This window comes from Phaethon lepturus, unplaced genomic scaffold, assembly GCF_000687285.1.
Source record: "Phaethon lepturus isolate BGI_N335 unplaced genomic scaffold, ASM68728v1 scaffold26676, whole genome shotgun sequence".
NCBI lineage: Eukaryota > Metazoa > Chordata > Aves > Phaethontiformes > Phaethontidae > Phaethon > Phaethon lepturus.
This window is the reverse complement of record NW_010547285.1, coordinates 2,644-22,882: the sequence shown is the minus strand read 5'-3', so window position 1 is coordinate 22,882 and position 20,239 is coordinate 2,644. Positions and strand designations below refer to the sequence as shown.

Here is a 20,239-nt window from a genome sequence, read left to right as displayed (position 1 = left end):
GCAGATCGGCCGTATTCCCGGGGCCGGGGCGCTCCCCGGCCTTTCTGCTCGCTCTTTCCTCTATATACGTGGTTTTCCTTCTCGTTCATTCCAGAGCGGAGCAGCTTTGGATTTCTGAGCTTTTGCTTTTTTTTTCCCCCGGTAGTTGGACTGTAGCCAGTGTCTTGCAGGGCCAAAGTTTTATCTATAAGGATATATTTTTTTTTTCAAACCAGCCCAGCTGCACGCAGACTGCAACTCAATCCGCACTCCTGGGGCAAGTTTAACTCGGGAGAGGAACAGCAGCAGGGGTGCTGTTTGTGCCTCTCCTCCAGCTATTCCTGTCAGGATGGATTTATGGCTTTAAAAGAAGGGGGGGAGGGAATTGCCTCCGGGAGCCAGAGCTTACACCACAGCCCAGCAAAACACACATAAAGAAGCAGTCGGATCTCGAGGCATGAGCAGCATAAAAGTGGCACCCTGTGATCTGGTGGATCCTCGCACGTAATATGACTGATCTTAAGCCTTTCATCTGCCTTCACAGAGCCGAGCTCTTGGATTTAAGGTAGTTTGCCCAGGACCAGACTTTGCTATGTTGGCCAAGACAGTGCTTTCTCTTGGTCTGTGGCTGCGGTTTGCTGCGGGACAGAACACACCTGAGAGAGGTGAGTGCCTGAAAAGGCAAGGTATTCCCTTACTACTTTCCTACATTTAATACCTCGTGGTCCTTAGAGCTTCTTATAAAACCTTTTCAGAATAAAAGCTGAAGATTTATTGCTGCTTTAGGTGTATGGTTTATACTTGTATGTTACTTTGCTGGCACAAGGGCAAAACAAAAAACCTTTCTAAAATTGCCATATTAGAAAGAAATTTTAGCTTGCTTCTTTCCAGTAGCAGAAAGGAAATTGTTTCAGAAACTTGAAGAGTTTAGTCCAATCATATGGAAAAAGTCCTGACTCCTCAGCTACCTACATACTGAGGCACATCAATCAAGAGAAGTAAAAACGGTGATTGGTACTATACCTGTGTTGTAGTTCTCTTGCTAATCTCTGTAATTCGCTCATTATATTCCCTCTTTAAAAATCTTTCTCTTGGATACTGTTGGGGGAAAATGATTATGGTCAGCCTCTCAGAACCAACAGTGGGGAAAGGGACGTGGAGGAGATGAATGTCTCATTTCTGGTTTATGCACTGTAATGCTGGGCAGAAAACGTAGCTCATACCGTGATGGTTGAGCTGATGCAATTACTTTTGTTCTGCTTTGTGTTCACAAGTAGAGAAAAAGGTTTGTTCTTTGACTGCAGGGCTACTGCTGGCTGCATCTGGTTTTCACTGCATCTGAGAAATGCAATCCAGTGTGAAAGGAGAAGGAAACCTTTTATCTCGCTGGACAGGACATCCTCAGACCCCAGCCCAGACTGCTGGGGTCTGATTCTGCTTCTGGTACGCAGAGCAGGCTGTGTCTATTGCTAGGATCCCCTTGTGGGGTACTGGGTTCTGTCCCTCGGTGACACAGGCTGGTTCAGGAACGGTACAGAATGCTTGATGTCCACACAGGCAGCAGTTATTCCTGTTGTCGTGCATTTCTGCTGCCTTGGGAGTGCATGTGGCAGTTCCCCCAGCCCAGCTTAAAAACAATGCTCAGACATTCAGAGTATGTGCAAAAGCAAGCCGTGTTGTTCCAGAAGGGTTGAGCCTTGCTCCAGAGGCAAAGTTGTGTGCGTTGTGTTACGCTGCCCAGCACCCTTAGAGGAAATGAACCTGCTGGTCGGCAAGGTGCCCATTCCCCAGCAGCTTTGATGTGGGGGCCTCTTAGGCTCTTCCTAGGTGCTCTCCAAAGCAACCGTGAGCACACAGCCAGTCTGGCAGGGCTCCTGGGCATGGAGTAGCTCTTGTCTGGAGGTGCTGTGTGGTGACCCATGAGCACTCAATGGGAGGAAACTGTTTGAGAGGTACAGATTCATGTTCATAACTGTTTCCTAGGAACTTGGCTGAATGTGAATGACTGTAGCTTTAGTCTCAGCTGCAGTGGACAATGAGGAAGCTACTGGGTGGCCAGTGGCCCTTCTACGTGCTCAGGAGTGATTAGCTTTTTCAGATCAATGGCTATTGACTTAGTGCACAAAGTCAAGGCAGAGAGAGCAGTGCATGGCCAGTTCCACCACTTTCCTCGTAGGGTCCAGATTCAGATCTCTGTTGCATCATTGTAATGTACGACCGTTTGATCGTTTGGGCTTTGATAAATGAAACTTAGGTTGCCATTGCTTGGTCACTGTGGACTCGCATCAGCAGAAAGTGATGGCGATGTTGCTGTCCTTGTGGGGACAGTAAGTGAGAAATAAAGACGTGGCTCACCCACTTTGTAGAAGGCCCTGCGCTTACTGATCTCTGAAACGCAGCTCGGTACCTGGCATAATTCCATGATTTCAGGACACCTGAGGCTCTTAAGTAAAACAGCAGAGATAGTGAAAGCCCTGAAAAGATCATCATAAGAGATGGCAACCCAGCTTCCTTACTGCCAGAGGAATTTGACTGAAGGGCCATTTCTCAACCTACAGCCTGTAATCTGTGGTATGGACGAGCCGGAACCTGCATAGGTAGTTTGGGCTTTTAGTCACACAAGCATATTTTGCTTGGTGGGGCTCAGCTCTTTAAGTAGGCGGGTCACCTAGCCATCTCCCATGGCAGAGGCCTCTTTGACACGGTTTTAAGTGTCATCTCCTGGATGGCTTGGTGGGATACCTCTCTTCTGGGTGAGACGGTGCCTTTCTCCTCCTGCTTCTCACTGTGATCCCGAGGGGCCGCGGGGAGGAGCAGACTACTTCTGTCAGCCTCCAAGCCCAGCTCCACTCATCGTAGAACTTTCTTCCTTGCATGGCCAAACAGTGAGAAGGGAAGACAAATGTGGGATTTAAAACATAGTTAACCAAGACAGGACATGATCTTTTTTGGCTGTTAATTCCCTTATGCTCTACAAGTTCCAAGTCCCATGTAAATCAGACATGTGGCATGTGTTCAGGTCCCAGCTGAGAGTCCAGGGAACTCTTGAAGTGGATGTCTCCTGTCAGCATCTCAGTGTAAGACAGAGAAGTCTGACCAGCTGTTTTTCTCCTGGAAAAGCCAAGTGTTTAAAAAGGCAGCACTGTGACTCCATGGTGACATCTGGCTCCCATATTGACTCCTTCAAAACACTTCTTTGCATGACTGATCCGTGTGTACTGACTGTGTATCAGCTAGAGGTGTTCTCTGTTGTCCCCTGGACTTAGGTGGAGCTCAGGAGCAGCAGTGATACGAGGTCTACAGAGTTATTCCTCAGCTTTTTTCAGAAGCAAAAGCCTGAAAGTTCAGGAGGCAGGGAGATGCTGAATGAATGCCCCGTCTCTCAGAATCCCACTGAAAGTGAGAAATCTTCAGTTGGCATCTTGCCAAACAGCCCGTCGTCTTTTGCTGTAAAGCAAGAAAACGGCTTGAAAATAGCAGCTGCTTGCGTAATGCAGGGATTTACTGGTAACAAATCTTCACAGCCCCACCTCTGGCACAGATGGCATGTTTATATTGGATGAAGGACAAAGAACAGGAAGAGAAGGGAACTGAAAACCTAAACCTGAAGGGAAGGATGATGGAGTGTCCAGTCACTTTATAAGCCTTGCCATACTTCTGCTATAGTGAGATTCTTTGTCTGGATTTTTTTTTATGGATCCTTTCTGCTGACAAAATCCGAATGGGAGGAATTTGTTTCCATCTTGTGTAGGGCTGAGTGTTAAGTAGAGGTAACTGTGATGGTATTTGCCTGTATGAAGGGTTGGCCGCCTGCTCCACCCACAGACAATCCCTTTAGCTCCAAAATACATACCTGCCTGTCAGTGTAACTGTTGCTTTTGTTAGCCAATTGTTAACGACCTGCTGCTAACCAGCGCTTTCTACCCTTCAGGCAGAACATCATAGTATGAAGCTGTAGCTCTTCCTGCAGAGCCTTCTCATTAACACAGCTATCTCCAGCAACGTACGATGGGTCAAACCAGTGTTTAAAGGAGGTTGACATTATTCCCAGCTCTCTTGGTGCCCCAGAGCTGCAGGGTACGGTCAAGAGTGCAATTTGACTGGGGCTTGGCTCTTGACTGTGGTGTTTGGTGGTCCATGCTGGTTTTCACCCATGTGTTCCTCCATGCAGGTAGTTCTGTTGGTTTTGCTTGCATCTGCTCCTTCGTGGTGAATTCCAAATTCTCCTCATAGAGTGCTAGTGCATATGACCTTGTTTACCCCTTTGAGCAGTGTCCTTTGGCCGTTGATCCCTGCCCTGCTAGGATCAGAAGGTTTCACAGATGTTTGTTGCAACATTCAGGAAATGAGTGACACTACAAAACTGGTGAGGAGCAGAGGGGAGAAGGAGAAACAGTGATTTCCTCCTGGGAGGCAGCAGTCATGTTGGCAAGATCTCTTGCTATGGCTTGCCACCAAGTAAGTGGCTTGTGCTTCTTCCGCTGGAGGGGAGAGCACAGGGCTGTGGCTACACGTGTTTGACTTGCTTCATGCAGCCAGAAGCTCCAAGGAAAGCCCTCGATGCTCTGCCCTGCTGGAATGCCATTAGGAGTTGGGGAGCTCTAGGAACCAGTGGCAGGGACCTGTAGGTCACGGGTTCGGCTCTGTGTGATGTAGTGATGAAACGGCATGTTGCTATGGGCATGCCGCAGAGCTTACTGGCCTTCACGTTTATTTTCTGCTCAGCTCTGAATGCCAAGTTGCTGGGGGTGTGTGCCTGCAATACAGGGCTGAGTTGTGCTGGGTCACGCAGAATTGGTTGTAATCCATGTAGATCGCAGGTCCAATGCCTGCATCCTTCTAGCACCTCTTGCTTAGTCACCTCCAAGTAATTCTGATGTTCTCAATTTCTGAAGGCTCCATCTGATTTCTTCTGTTTCATCATGGGTGTGATGCCTCTGCGCTCTCAGCCAGCACCTACTACAGGAGAGCGGCTGCTGTGCTGCCTTGGTCTCTGTAGCAGCACAGGGACTTGTGGGCAGCATGCTCATGTTTACGGACCACGTGTGCAAGCACTCTGGCTTTTTTCCAGTGCACACCTACACGGTAACACGTGCAGTAAGTGTGGTCCCGACTCATGCACGTCACTTCTGTCCCCCACCCCGTAGCCATTCCCAGCACACCCGGCCCTTTCTGCAATGTACCCCGCTCTGACGTTCCTGAGCGCACAGACGTGAGCGCTCCTGCCGTGGAACGGACCCAGGCGCTCATCCCTGGCTGCTCAGGCAGGCGTCTGAACAGTGCCCGCTGAGGGAAATAAACAGCAGACTGTGCAAATGAAGATCAGGCAGAGAGGATCAAGTCCCCTGTAGCTTAAGCCTGAACCACTCTCTGCCTTCTGTTTTCCCCCTGGAGCCCCTCGCGTCGTACCGCAATGGCTGTGCTCGTGCTGGTTCACGATCTTTGCTGTGCTCAGGCCGTTAGCTTTCACTGTCGGGACGTGTAATAGACCCGTTGTACCTACTGGCTGTTCCCCTGCCCTGGTCCTTTCCCTCCTCTTGGCTTTGCCATCTCATATCCGCCCAGTGGGGGCTTAGCAACCCCTTGCTCATCTCTGCCAGGATCATCGCTATGTCTGGGCCTGCCTTGACATGGCGTTCTGCAGGGGAGAACTGTTTGCATGAGCTGTCTCCTTGGAGCAATTAATTTTGCAGGAGCCTTTCCATTCAGCTGTCTACTGCCTTGTGGTTTTGGCTTCCACACATGGCTCCAGCACTCAACCATTGTGTGCTGCACCAAGTCCATCTGTGCTCCTGAGCCCACATTCCTTGGCCACCCCACGTTCCTGATCCCCTCACTGATAGAGGTGCCCAAACGGGCAGGCAGGAATCTCTGGTTCAAGGCTTTTTCTCCCTTCTTGCACCTCAAAAGCTGTGAGAAAGCAGGGCGGTGGTTAAAAGGATTCCACATTTATTATTGATATTCCAGCTATTGTAAATCTCCTAAGCTCTAAGAGTAGTAGGAGGAGTCCCCTATGTGTTTGTGTTTCCCAAACAGCCGTTTAATTGAAATGGTAAGAAAATGAGTCAAATGGAGTGGGACTCCAAGCCACACCCTCAGAAGCATGTTCTTCCTGACATATTGCATTCTTCTGCACAAATGGGTCTGGGCAGCCCTTTCCCTGACATCCTGTCCCGGGGCCCCTTTGAGGTGCTGCTGCTGAGACTATCTGGGAAAGGAGGCCAGCGTGTATTCAGAAGAGCTAGAAAACCTCAAATTAGCCTAGCTTGTAAAAGGCAATCTAGGAAGAAGTTCCTCCACTCCAGAATTCCCTGCCAAGTGGTAGAAATCAGGGAGCTTTCTGCCAGTCTTGTGTGGACCGTAGTCTCTGAACTGAGAGGCAGCCAGTTCTGAGAATCAGACACCTCTCCTGGGAGAGCAGAGCCAGAAGTTTTTCTCATCAAGTTTCTTTATCATTTCATTCTTTTCCAAATACAGCCCATTTTTCTTCCAGGCACTGCCATTGTCATAAGATGGGATAAACCTGTAAGTTGTTTTAGACCCAAAAGTTGCTCCTGGCCTTGGCAATCGCTCTTGGTCGGTCTTGCGAACAGCAGTTGCTGCTTTCTCTGGGACTGCCGTGCGTTAGCCCAGAGCAGCAGCTCTGAATGGCAGAGGCTCCTCCCTGGCACAGGGCATGACTGACCTGCTGGCTCAGGCTGTTGATGAACGTTGCCAGCTCCTGGAACATGTCCACCTTCAGCTTGGAGCGGAAAGAACTCAGGATCAGCCTGGTGTTGTGTAACAAGGGGTGTCAGTGCAAGCCGATGTAGCTCGGAGGCATTTCTTTTCTGCAGCAGCGAGGGCAGGATGCAGGACGTGTGGGTTGTACTTCTAGCTCTGCCCTGATTCCTGCGCCTGAGCTCCCACGCTTCCACTGGCCTTCCAGTTTATCTGTAACGGGTTAATAACATGGGCCTGGAAAGACTGTCGTGAGGCTCTGTAAGCCTGAGCATGGTCCAGAAGTGCCAGGCGTGCTCAGGAGCCAGAGCTCCCGTCGCTCCTGCGGTGTCAGGTCCGGGTCCTCTCTCCTACCCCGCCTGTGGGGCTCCCTGCGCTGCTCCAGCCCCTGCCCTGGTGCAGCACCTCCGAAGAATGAGGAGGTGAGACTGGTGTCCTGGGAAGTTACTTCCCTTCACTGCTGCACTGGCATCTTTGCTCCCACCGGGTACTCATCTGGACTGAATTCGGATCAGAGGAATATCAGGCATTCATCCTGCCCTCATTCCACGAGGAGCTGTATTTTCTCAGGATTCAGGCGCTAGGCTGAATTTGGGCGTACTTCATTCCAGTTTTTCAGTCTTTTGGCCTGCCTCTCCTCTCCCATGACTGGCCTTTTTCCTCGGAGAGACACGGGGTCTGTTCTGGCCATCCAGATAGCTCCTGGAACAGTAGGGGTCATGCATGTGAATGGAAAGGAGGGGAAAAAAGTAATTATTGCTCCTCCTCTCTGTCTTTATCTTTGCAAATGTGCAAAACATGACTTTAAACGAAACTTGGCAACAAATCCTGGAGAGCAGGGAAGCAATGCAGGCAGGGGGATCTCCTCTGGCTGCTCCTGGAGAGCTCACCACAGCAGCCAGGTGAGATGCGTCTCAGCCTTACCTCTGTGCAATGGGGATTGATCTAGGTGAGGTGCAGAGCATGCAAAGGGAGTGAGCTTCAAAAGGCCAGGCTTGTCTGCAGCATCGGCCTTTGCCAAGAGCCAGAGGGCAAGCTGCACACAGCAGGGCTGAGATGTGCTGACTGTTTACTGTGAGACTTTGTTGTCTGTCTCAGCCAACCGAAGGACGTGAAGTATGGCAGCTGCAACGCTTGTGCGCTTGGATGTTGTGCCATTGTTCACAGCAATGGACCGAGCACACCACGAGCGCTCAGGGCTGCTGCTGCTGTATCACTGGGATGCTCCAGCTGTTCCTTTGCATGTTTCTTGGCCAACATGAAACCCTATGGGGTAGGTGGTATATTTGTAGCACGCTGCTGAGATGGTCCCATGGCCAGGCAGATCAGCACTAGGCTGCTGCCCTGCAGTGCCTTCAAGAGCTCTTTCCAGCTCCACTTCAGTGCTTTGGCTTCTCTCCTTACAGTGACCCTCTTGGGCAGGGCCTAGATCAGGCTGAGCAGCTGTGATGTCCCAAAGTGAGACTGAACCCAAAGAAAGCAGTCGAAGACAAACAGTCCAACACAGGTCATAATCCTGCCATTCAGATGGTGGGGACTCATGAACTTTTTTCTTCATGCTCTTTGTGATCAGGTCCAGGTTCTTGGACCTCAGAGGACCTAGGAACCAGTTTTCTGTTCACAACAGAAACAATTTTTTTGGCAATATACTTTAAAACAAAGGTGCAAAGAGAACTTAGTTTGTGAATAATCACAGGCACACCGCTGGCTAACACTTCAGTGTTAGCATCTCAAAGTGTTCACAGAGAACAGTTGTGATCAAACAGATGAGTTTAAGCAAAGCTGTCCAGGGAGGGAAGAGGCGGTGCTAGGGAGATGGGGTGAGACGTTCCTGGTCAGTTGACAGCAGGACTGAGAATAAAGTCCAGGAGCCCTCACACTAGATGCAAATAATAAAAACGGGCAAATCCTGAGGTCTCTACCGAGCAAAATTCTCACTGAATTCTGGGATTTGGCACAAGATAACCAAGCTTTCCTAGCAGGTGCCTGTGCAGGTATGAGTTCACATCATCCACTAACATATCTCCCTTTCTCTTCCCCTGCTAGGTCCCCAGCCGCCTATTTCCGATTCAGAAGGGGACCTCCTCTTCTTGCTGGACAGCTCTGGCAGTGTCTCCTACTATGAGTTTTCCAAGGTCAAGGAATTCATGTGGGACCTTCTGCAACCTTTCACCTTTGGCCCCAAAGATGTCCAGACCAGCATCATCCACATTAGCACTATGCCCACCATGGAGTTCCCTTTTGACCAATACCTGTCTAGTGGTACTCTGCAACAAGCCATCCGGGACACTCAACAGCTCATGGGTGACACTAACACAGGCAAGGCGCTCTCCTATGCCAAGGAGAAGTTCTTCAGTGATGAAGCTGGTGCCCGGCCAGATGTGCCCAAGGTACTGGTGTGGGTGACAGATGGTTTCTCCACTGATGATATCTCTGAACCCATGCAGCTCCTAAAGGATATGGGAGTAACAGTCTTCATTGTCAGCACTGGACGGGGGAATTACCTGGAACTCTCTGCTGCTGCCAGCCAACCTCCTGAGAAGCACCTGCACTTTGTGGATGTTGATGACCTACCCATCATCACAAAGGAGCTTCGAGATGCTATCCTAGGTACGGTTGGGTTGTGGTCACTGGGAGTTTGCAACAGGCTGAATGTTAATGCTTGGCTCTGCAAGGCAGACAGCATGAGAATCCCCTAAAACCAATGGTCCCCCTGACCCACAGTTGCTGCCCTTGCAAACTGCGACGTTTGTCCACAATGCTGTAAGTCCAAGTATAAATCAAGGCTTTTAGGAGGTCTGGGGACAGATATCTCTCTATTCCCCTTGGAAGGTCCCATGACTGACTGGGACAAATGTCCTTCTGCAGACCGTTAGAGAGATGAACTTGTGTTTGTAATGAGTTAATGTTTGTTAATGAAGGAAGGAGGCTCAGGCAGTATATTATCTGTATTCCTTAAAAACCCACAAGACTTTGAAATGAATCATGCAGGTCATAGACATCTGTACAATTCAAGTGCAGCACAAAAACGCCCCCACCTGCGCAGGTTAATAGTTAACTAAAGGCTTCCCAAACAGGCAATGATTTAATTACAGTAAGAGACTGCTGACTGTGGGAGCAAGGTGCCTAGGTCCATTGGACTTGACTTTCACATTCAGGATGAATTTTTTTCTCTGAAATGCTGCCTGGCTATGTGCCATGTGATGGAGGTGGAGGACACAGATGTGTTGAACACATTGCATACGCAAAATGGGATGTGTATGCCTGGAAAAGATTTGATCTTGTCAGCTCCATCAAGCTCTTGTCCAGGGTAGATCTGGCTCCCTGTATATTCTACCCTGTGCAGGCACAGTGGCTGGCACGCACTGACATATCTACCTCGCCTACAAGTGGCGGGCAGTTGTTCTCTTACAAAGAGCAATTTAGGATGGTGCTTGCTATCAGCGTTAAGACTGTAGGAGAAGAATGTTTTTGTTCCATAAATCTCCTGTTGTAACGTGTTCCATATCCACCAGATCTATAGCCTGACTTGGCTAGCACAGCCCTCGGAATTAAAACCCAGCCCTAACTTGTTAGGCTTAGCAGACCAACTCCTACCTCTTTGTTGCTAACATCGTTGTGGCGGTTGCTGTGCAGGGAGCGGGAACAGACAGCAGATTCAATTTTTCAGCAGTCCTGTTTTTTAAAGCATCCAGGAGAGGGTCTGAGGAAACCTAAAGCCAGAACCTGAGCCAGAAGACAGGCATTTGGAAGCCAAGAGAAACATCTCATGCTAATCCGCATGCCGCACTGCACAGTGCGTGTTCTTTTTGCAGCTCTCAAATGCCATCACGGTGGGAGTGCCCGTGATCCCGAAGCAAGGATTTGGCCTCAGCCTCCCAGATGCCTCCGGATTTGTTTGGAAAGCTGAGTTACTCTGACTTTGCAGATTTTTCCATTCATTTTCTGGAGGTTGTCTCTCCTTTGGAAATACTGCTTTAATTTCTCATTTGGCTTTCTGCTATGCGAGTTGGTTAGAACTGGCTTTGAGTATCCAAGTAAGCCGTTCCACAGAATCCTCTGTACGTAGCAATTTCTTTCTGTTTCCAGCCATGCTCATTTAACAAATCACACACAGGGACTATGTTACCCTCCAGTCATCCACCCCTCTCCTGTACGAGTGTGGGGCAGTACCAGCAGTCCTTCTACTGTACCAGATGCCATACAGACCCCCAGACGTTTCGCTTCAAGTGCCTGTTTCAGCTTCTAGTACATCCTACATCCAGAGAGTATAAAATAGCATCCCAAAATGAGAAATCATCTGCATATCTTTGCAGCACAAGATTGTCTTGAAGATTGTAAGATCTGCAAAGGTAATAAATACTCTGCTGTGCCCGAGAGCAGTATTCCGTGCACTCATCAGTTCTAAAAGTTACTAGTCTGGTATTTTAAAGGAAGGTGAGATTCCCACAGGAATCCAGGGTCTGGTGCTTTAAGCAAAATACCAGACGTTGGTAGCATCACCTGAGTTAGCCTTAATAAAGCCACATATGTCCACCCTTCCTTGTCAGGAGGAGGCAGCCCTCATCACCACCCTTCCTGCTTCTGGCTCCTGGGATAGTACAGACAGACAGGATCCTTGGCAGGCAGAAATTAGGGCTTTCCAACGCCGGAATGGCTCAGGCTGGTTTTATTATCACTGCTATCTTATCTTCATCTCTTGCTACTGTTTTTTAACAGCCTTTTGTAGATGCACAAACAAGCTTTGTTAAGAGCTGCTCTCCTCCCTCCACCTCCTATCCAGGAATGGGGTGTTTCATGCCTGCTCCATACATACTCCAGCACAATGGTCCCTGGCTACCAAGTTGCTATTGTAGGCTGAGAACCCTCCGCAGAACAGTTCCGTCTCGGCAGCTGTACCTCGCTATACAAAGGTAGACACCTTTACGTAGGCGTTGCTCAGTTAAGAAGCATTTTCTTTGTCTTCAGGAATTTGATCAGAGATCTGAGAAGACAAATAATATAATGAACTGTCAGGGCTGGGTCTGCAGTTCACAGCAAGGATTTTTGGTCCTAGGCAGCAAGATGGCCACTACTTGGACAGGGAGACAAAAGGAAGGTGCCTTACTCTTCCAAACTCTATTTTGGCCCTGCTACGGGCTCTGAGGCTAAGCGATGCGGTGCCTCTGCCTCAGTTCCCTTTTTGAAAAACCTGTCTGTGTCACAGAGCAGAGATTGTGGGCTGCTTCTTAGCTATGGTGGACCTGGAATAGTTCCAGTAACGCCTCTGTGCAGAAGGGCGTAAGACAGGGACTGGATGGATGTGTATGCTCGCTCCCTCTCTTTTTCCTTAGCTCATGGTCCCAACACATGTTGTTGTTCCTAGCCAGCCTGGCTGTGGCCACCGCTGGCTACTGTCAGATACCTCTGCCTTTCCTAGTGTGAAGGGAAGGGGACTCTGGTTCAGGCTTCTTCCATTGCATCCTACATATTATGTACCAAATATATGGCATTTGGTGCTCTCCTTCTGGGGAAGTACCTTCAAATATTGTGAAACCAAGGCATTCCTTTGAGATGACGTCAGGTTCTGTGCTAGCATCCACTCGCTCTCCGTTCAGCCAGTTGAACTGACGACTGCTGACTTGTTTCATCCTTTGGCACCATCTTCTGAGCCAAGTTCTACAGGAGCCCACCTGCCCAGCAGTCACAAAAGATCAGCCACTTCCCATGCATATTCAGGGCAACACATTTCTGATCTGAAACAAGGTCCTGGATAACTTCTGCTGCAGCGAAGCATTTGTGACTGGAGTCCTCTGACGTTCTCACTTAGCACTGAATATAAGCAGGTGACCGGAGGGAGTGATCTCGGGCCTTGAATGTCCACCCTGGTAATGGAGCAGTGTGTTCCCCCTTCCCAGAATGGGAACCCTCCCCCTGCATCCATATCAAACTAGGGAAATAGAGCAACGAAACAGGAGTGACGTGTCCCAAGCCCTATCTGAAGCTTCTGCTAAGAGGTGGTCAAGTACCCAGGGCTAGAACAGGTTCATCTGCTGCCTGGCTGCCTTTCTTGCACACATGGTGAAAGTAGGAACATTCCTGCAAGTCTAATCTTGACCTTGTCTGCATCCATGATATGCCAGCAGACTTGTGGATGCCAAATGGTGTTTCAAGTCACCAAGGGGCAGGAGGAGGAAGGCAAGTGCATCACAAGCTGTCTCTAAGTTGCTAAGAAGGCACCACCTGGGTCTAATACCACAAATTAACTTGCTGCTTCCCTCTGGGAACAGGGAAGCATGCCATGGGCATCTGTTTTTCTGGGGCTTATTGCCCTTTTTATACTCTCAAGACATCTGTAATCTAGCAACAAGGGGCAGAGCTATTTGCTCTGGGCTTCCTGCAGCATGTCCCTCAGGTATTGTACCCTCTCACTTTAATCTCTGATTTATTCCCAGTGTCCCCGGTCCCTGCCTCCAAGCTCACTTATTTCCATTCCCTGAGTTTTTGGCAGGACTTTTGGCACTGCGGCCTTTCCTCTGCTCCCTGTTCCTTTGTGGCTTGGCCACTGGTAGTTGTGGGGCTCTCAGAAGGGTGTAGTGTCCCCGGCCCCATGGTGCTGCCTCTTACCCTCTGCCTCCTCCGAGCTCCGACGGGGTGGAGCGCTGCTGGCTGGCAGTGTGTGTGGACGGGAGCGGGCAGGGCATGGAGAAGGGGAATGTTCCTGCCTGCCTGGGAGAGCCAAAGAACAGCTCAGAGGAAAAACTGAGGCTGCTTTATTTGGTAGAGAGAAGTTGGCAGGGACTCAGAGCAGCTTGGAGGAGGAGAGCTGATCTTCTCCCAGTTAAGGGACAAGTCTGAGAATGCAAGGCCACCCCTTATTCTCTTACAGGTCTGGGCAGACTTTCGTGCCTCCCTTTACCTCTGTGTAATGGGTAGGCAGTGAGAGCTGCTTACAGCACTCTGTGAAGCATTTAAGCTTGAGCTGGAGGGTACTGTCATAAGGTTTCAGGAGTGACACTGTCGTAAGGTTTCAGGAGTGACACTGTTCCTTGAGGCTCAGGGTGCTTTTAAAAATCCTTTTAGGAAATAAAAATGCACCTTTGTCTTTGTATATCTCTTCCCTGGAGCTAGAAACAAAGTCCTGTGTATTTCTGCCCCTCTGGAAGACCAGAGAACAGTGTACTTCTGCCCAGGTTGGGCTCAGCAGCCCATGTGTGTTGGAAGGGTCAAGTGGCGGAGGAAGCGGGGGGAACTGCAGAGCATCAGAAGAGGTGTTTGGGGTCTAGAACTCAAAGGTAGCATAAGCCTTGAAGAGAAGCCTCTGTGCAGGGGGAGAGAGATGAGACAGCACAAAAGGGGCTCTGAATGTTGAATGTCAGAAAACAATGGAGCTCTGAAACACTGCAGGGAGTGACTTCAGCTGGGATGAATGCAGCTGGCTTAGCAAATGCTGGACAGTCCCCAGTTGCTGCCCCTTCTTCCAGGCCTCTGGGTGCAGGCAGAGAGCAGGGAGAAATTTATTTCTTCACACTCTGGCCTGCTTCACATACATGACAAACTTCAGTGGTTTGGTTTCACTAGTAGGTGACTTCCACAAGGAGCTCAGGATGAACTGACTGCAGGAGTTTTGGAACCTGGATGCCCAGACTCTGTCTCCAGCTTTGTCACAGGCAGTGCCAGTGCTGCTTGCCATGTTGGGTGCGTGGTAATGTCTTGCTGAGTGTGGGAAGCTGCCTCTTTGGCCAGGGCAAACAGTAACTCCCACACATCTGTTGGGCAGTAGCAGCTTGCCCAGAACTTGCTGGACCACTCCAGGTTCATTCTTGGTGGCACAAGACAGGCTTGGATGGGCAGGGGCACGGTTCCTGCTGCGCTACACCTCGCTGTCACAGCAGATCACACCACTGTTTTGCCTTAGCACAGAGGGAATGGGGAGGGAAAGCAGGGGGTTTATAGACCAGCTTGGAGGCTTGTGGCGAACTGGTTTGAGGCTGGAGATGCCTAGGAGGCAAGGTGCAGTAGTATTCTTGAGCTGAAGCTGTTGTGCAGACAGACCTGAGCAATTACTTTAGCCAAAATGCCACTTCATGCTGGTTGGGACATATGCATTTCCCTTCCAAGCTCTGTTCAGTGAAAGGGTCTTGTCCAAGAGGTAGGAGTGGTGTGAAAACACAAATATTGCTGCTTCAGTTGGCATGTGTTTTACATATATATTTTTTTTTCTTTAGCTTTATGCTTGGCTTCAAGGATTCTGAACCTTTCAAAGAAGGTCTGGTTCACTGAATTGCTATGAAGGGGCTTTGCTACACCGAGGTGACTTCAGCTGTCATCCAGTGTTGCTGTAGACTACATCTCCCATCCAGAAAGGCCTGTATTTTAGATGTGCCGCGTTCTGTGTATTGATGTCAGTAGTGATTTCTTGCTGCTGTTTCTCTTCCAGATGTTATCCAAGCAAATCGGCTCCATGCAGTAGATATCACCTCAGGCAGCTTCCGTTTGATGTGGCCCAAACTCCTTGCCCAAGAGACTGGCTACTACACCGTAGAGTATGCCCCGATAGATGATCTAGCAAGGAAGAGGACAAAGCAGGTGTCTGGGGCTCACACTAGCCTCATGCTAAGCAACCTTGCACCAGAAACTACTTACGAGGTGGCACTCGTTCCTGAATCCAACATCCACTACTTTTCTCCCCAGACAACAAGGGTTACTACACTGGCAGGTAAAACGTGCACAGTTGTTACCGAGGGGGAAGTCTTCACTGTGCTGAGCTTCACATATATAAAGGAAAGAGGACAGCCCTTGGTCTGCATCCCACAGCCTCATGGTCTGATTGGAGGAGGCAGATGGTTGTGGTCAGGACAGAACATAATGAGCTGCTTTATGCTGGCACTCAGCCGGCAGCTCTCTTCTTAAAGAGATGTTCTGGACTGCCAAGAACAGGGGATCAGGTATGATGCTCATAAGATGCCCTGCCAACCTTAAAACTCTATGAATCTGGAGGGAAGCAGAGCTCACTGCCCTGGGAGAAGGCAGGAGCTGCAGCTTGCAAGTATTTGACAGGGCTGAGGTGTATCAGCTTTATCCGCTGGGGATAAAGCACAGGCTGCTGCACATCCTTATTCGCTATCCCAGTGTGATGGCCAGGCAGAAACAGTGCTGCCTTGTGTGCGTTACTGCCAAAGGGAAATTTTGACGTTCATAGCTTGAGCGGCTGCTACGGGAGCAGGGAGATCCCTGTCTCCTACCTGTGGCTGCAGGTACAGCTAGGGAAGAGTAATGGTCTTGAAGCAGGTGCATGCTGCTTCTCCAGGGAGGTGTATCCACTGATGGGGAACCCCTGTGTAAGAGGGAAGGAGAGGGGGAGCACTCGGAGCAGAAGCCAGCCCCTCTGGGCAGACTAGTCATTTGGGCCAGAAGAATAACTCAGGTTTGTGCTGGAGAGCAACAGGCAAAAAAGCAGCACGCTGAAAACCTGAGCAGGGGTGACAAAGTCGAGATGAACTTACGTCCAGCATTGATGTTCTGCATGTAAGAACAGTTTTGGCTGAGTAGTTTTATCCACTCTATGCTGCACAGGTGGAGAAACCATTTTCTTAGGTGACTATCAACATCCACTTGCTGGATGGATTTTCTTCTACCTCCTGGGAGCCAAATATGGTGCAGGTCAATTATGCTCCTCTGACAGCATTCTTCTGCCTTGAATTGCATACTCATTTCAATCTTTTTACATTGCTTTCAGAGGAAATAAGCCCAGCTCAGGTTCTTATCTCAGAGTCTGGGCCACACAGCTTCCATGTTAGTTGGGCTCCCACACTGGACAGTGTGATCAGCTATCAGATCCTGTATGGACCACTCCCTGGGAACTCGGTGAAGCTGCTGGAGGTGGATGGCAAGCACAATAGCACCGTGGTGGAGAATCTGACACCCAATACAACCTATCTAGTGACAGTGACTGCAATCTACGTATCGGGAAAGGAGAAATCCCTGTCAGCTAAAGCATGCACTCAAGAAGGTGAGTGAGCAGCACTCTGATAAGAAACTACATGGGCACAAGGAGTCGATGAAGTGTGCCTGTTTCTTTGCAGAGATCATCTGCCTCTAGGCGAAGCCAGGGATCTTGGTCAGCCCAGTTACTGGGGAGGGATGAGAGAAGGGGAAAGCTGCAGCTTCTGAACAGCACATGATATGCCATTAGGAGGTAGCAGACGTATAAGGCATAGGACTGAGAGAAAATCAGACGTGCACAATATGACTTGCTATTACAGGGTGCATACTGCTAAGCTGCTGGTGCAGTCACAGGCAAGAATGGACTTGGAGATCCCTGAATCTCCCTAAAATAGAAAGAAAACTGCCTTTCCTTCCTATTTCTTCAGTGTCTGTTCTTTGGTGTGATTTAGCATGAGAGCGGTGGAAATTTCATCAGCAGAAGCTTCTGCTCTGAAGAGGTACCTGTAAAGATATTGCAGTAAGCAAAATCTAGCTCTTAGCAGGACTCAAGAGTGAGGAGCTTGGAGAATGACAGCAGCTGAGGGTGTGGGAGGTGGCCAACCAGCGCCTGACAGTGCCACCAAAAGTATTTTGTGCTGGTACCAGGGCAAAGTTAAGGACTAATTAGGCTGAGCTTCTCCAGCGTGGAGATGTAGAATGATGGGCTATTGCATCTCTACAACAGAAAGACCAGGCTGGCTGGCAATCCCTTCTCAGCAGACCCCTCGGGGGAACAAGGAGCTAGGTGGTAAGCACCACTCCATACAAATGGCCCACAGTAACATGAATCTTCTTTCTCTAGAGGGCTCCAAAGTGAGGCACCTTCGCTTTGAAGACATGGGCCCCAACACCCTGAAAGCCTCCTGGGACTCTGCCGATGGGAAAGTCCTCGGTTACAGAGTCAGATGCCGGCGGCAAACTGGCCCTTCATCTGTCATCAGCGTTTCGCCGCAGATCCACAGCGTGCTCCTCACAGACCTGGCTTCGGGTACCACTAACAAAGTGTGTGTGAAGCCCATGTACAAGAACCAGCCAGGCAGAGGGCTATGTCGCATGGTGCACGTGCAGCCAGGTGAGCTGGGCTGCAAGGCAGAGTCCTGGGGCACTTCAGGCCAAGGGAGACTGTCCTGAAGGGCACTGACGTGCTGGAGATCCCACACAGAGGAGCCCTCATGGCTGAAATACTCTGTGCTCATCAGCTAGCTTGCCAATAGGGCTTAACCACAGCTACCGGCCCAAAAGGTACTGTCCAAAGATGGGCGCTTCCCCCCGTTTTTAAGAGCAATACTCCTCCTAGTGGCGTTTGCAGGCAGGAGAAGAGTGTACCCTGAGGACAACCCTGCAACTACTCGGGGATAACAAGGGTGGGAAGACTGCTAAAAGCTGGCGTGGGCATTGGAAGTGCTCTTCAAAAGTCGTTTGAACTCTTGGCTACCTTTCACTTTCCAACGTGGCAGGGACAGGCTGAGTACTAAACACAGCTACCAAGGCACAACACATCTGCTTTCCTCCTTCCACTAGCTGGAAGCCACTTACTGTCATGAAACTCAAAGGGATTTTTGGTAGGCTGAAGCGAAATAAGAGCTAAAAAGAAGCTGTGTGAGCGTGCAGAAGCACAGCCTGTTTCCCAGCAAGAGGCTGGAGTGATAGTGAAGATGACCACAGGGATGAAGTCTCTGACTCAGTCAGATTGGGAGAATGGATGGATAAAGCTGACATACTTCTTGTTTTCTTCCCAGCTACAGAGGCCCAAGGATATAAGCACAGACAGAGAGCATGACAGACTCTGGAGTGAACCGATTCCTGGCAGAGCAAGGAACCTTGCTTGGACAAAGACTTGGATGAAAAGGAGGGGCTACGGGAGAAAACCAGAAAGCTCGCAGATCGTCTCCCAGCCTGCACTGTCTGTTCAGGTGTCTTGGTTGTCAAGCCTAAAGGCTGTCCTCAGCCAACTTCTTCCAAAGCTTAAAGGTTTGGCTTGGCTGGCTGGAACAACCAATCTGACTAATCGATCCCAAATCTCTACCCTCCTCTATAAATACGCCTGACAAATAACAAACAAAAGGCGAAGTGATGAATCCTCACTATTGCTTGCTTACTGCCTGTTCTCTATTTATTAAATGTTGATACAGTTGTATTTTTGCAGCTTATGAGCATGTTCAGGACTCGGATGTTTACTGCCCTGGCCTTTCATTCTTGGCACCTGCACTCAGAGAAAGATTCCATGCAGGCAAATCCATCCCTGCTGTCAACAGCCATTGAAACTGGCACTCTTGACCAAGCAGCTTTCCTCCAACTCATCCAGTGTACTCAACAGCCAGCTCACATTAGGCATCCCAAAAGTGTAGCATCTCGGGGACGGAAGGGAAAAGCATTAGGAGAAAGAAGAGTAATGTAATACAAAAATGTACAGTAGGCAGAGGAGATTGGGTCAAAGCCACCAGGATTTCTGAGAAGAGGAAGAAAAGACGTTGTTAATCCACTTGGCATTTCGCCAGGACATGAAAGCACTTTAAAAGATACCCTGTCTTTCATAAAGTGCAAGGACAGTTTAGTGTTCCCGGATGGCCTTTGGCAGAGCTTGGTTGGTGAACTCTGAGAAACGGAACGATAGGGTCATGCCAGGCCAGGGCTGATGAGCACTGTCAGTGCTCTAGCAGTAAGGTTTGCTTACTGTCCGCCTGCTGAATTCCTGAGTCTCATTAACACTGTTCCACTCTCCCTCTGGCACTGGTATTAAATTCATCTGCTGCAATGAATACAGATCCCAAATGGACTTTGAAGGGTTCAGTTCCCCCAAGTCACTTGCCTTGGGGTTTGGTATCAGTCTGAGAGGCAGGAGACTCAAACTTGGTCATTTGCTTCCCCAGCAGGTTATTCTAGAGCTCTCAGCTGAGTTCAAGGAGCAGCAGTGAGTCAAGAAAAGCCAGACAGCAAGACCATCTAGAGCAGTTATTTTTGTTTCTCATTCAAATACACACCTCCAAACTACCTGGATCATGACCACTGAATTACTGTAGCATACCTGCAATCAGTTTCACCAAACTGGATGTGACTCCTGCTATCAGTGCAGCTATATAGAGATTAATTAGCCTGTTCTGCAACTAATTATGGGCAGTAAATCTCCAGCACTATCATTCCAGCCTCTATCCTCTGCACTCTGAAAACACCTAGCACATCTTCAGTGTCTTGTCCTGGGCTTCCACCCAGTGCTAAGCTTGAGCTACACTTAAAAATTGGGTTTTTAGGAGAGACGAGTAAATGTGATTCTTTCCCTTTGGCCCCAGGCTTGAATTTGCCGTCACTAAGCTACTCTTTGGAAAGAGGAGCTGGAAAAAAAAAAGGACAATTTTAATACCTAGCGACAAAGCCATTGGAGCAGCATGGTTCCAAAATTCAAGGCTTAGGGCTGTAAAAAAACAGCATCAATGGGAACACCTTCCCTCAGTAATGCGTGCTCTATTTCAAATTTATGGCTTATTTGTCCTACATATGGAATTTTTTTTAAAGCTGTGCTGTATGTTGGAGAGCCCCCATGCATTGCTGCTCCATCTTGCAAACTCTCAATTAGCTC

At 49.3% G+C, this 20,239-nt stretch overlaps 1 protein-coding gene across 1 annotated transcript; it reads left to right on the top strand.

Moving 5' to 3' along the window:
* The first annotated feature begins 441 nt into the window (after positions 1 to 441).
* On the top strand, positions 442 to 18,445 carry LOC104615879 (von Willebrand factor A domain-containing protein 1-like). Its single transcript, XM_010289597.1, has 6 exons — positions 442 to 644; positions 8,746 to 9,309; positions 15,119 to 15,397; positions 16,418 to 16,690; positions 17,468 to 17,737; positions 18,405 to 18,445. The coding sequence occupies exons 1-6, from the start codon at positions 572 to 574 to the stop codon at positions 18,443 to 18,445; spliced, it is 1,500 nt and encodes a 499-aa protein (XP_010287899.1). The 5' UTR covers positions 442 to 571.
* Positions 18,446 to 20,239: the final 1,794 nt, after the last annotated feature.

What these genes read in the sequence shown, in the direction of transcription:
- LOC104615879 (XM_010289597.1), top strand. Translation starts at nt 572, where the DNA reads ATGTTGGCCAAGACAGTGCTTTCTCTTGGTCTGTGGCTGCGGTTTGCT. An exon ending in GCTTCGAGATGCTATCCTAG is followed by an intron (nt 9,310 to 15,118) that starts GTACGGTTGGGT and finishes TTTCTCTTCCAG; the next exon opens with ATGTTATCCAAGCAAATCGG. An exon ending in CATGGTGCACGTGCAGCCAG is followed by an intron (nt 17,738 to 18,404) that starts GTGAGCTGGGCT and finishes TTTTCTTCCCAG; the next exon opens with CTACAGAGGCCCAAGGATAT.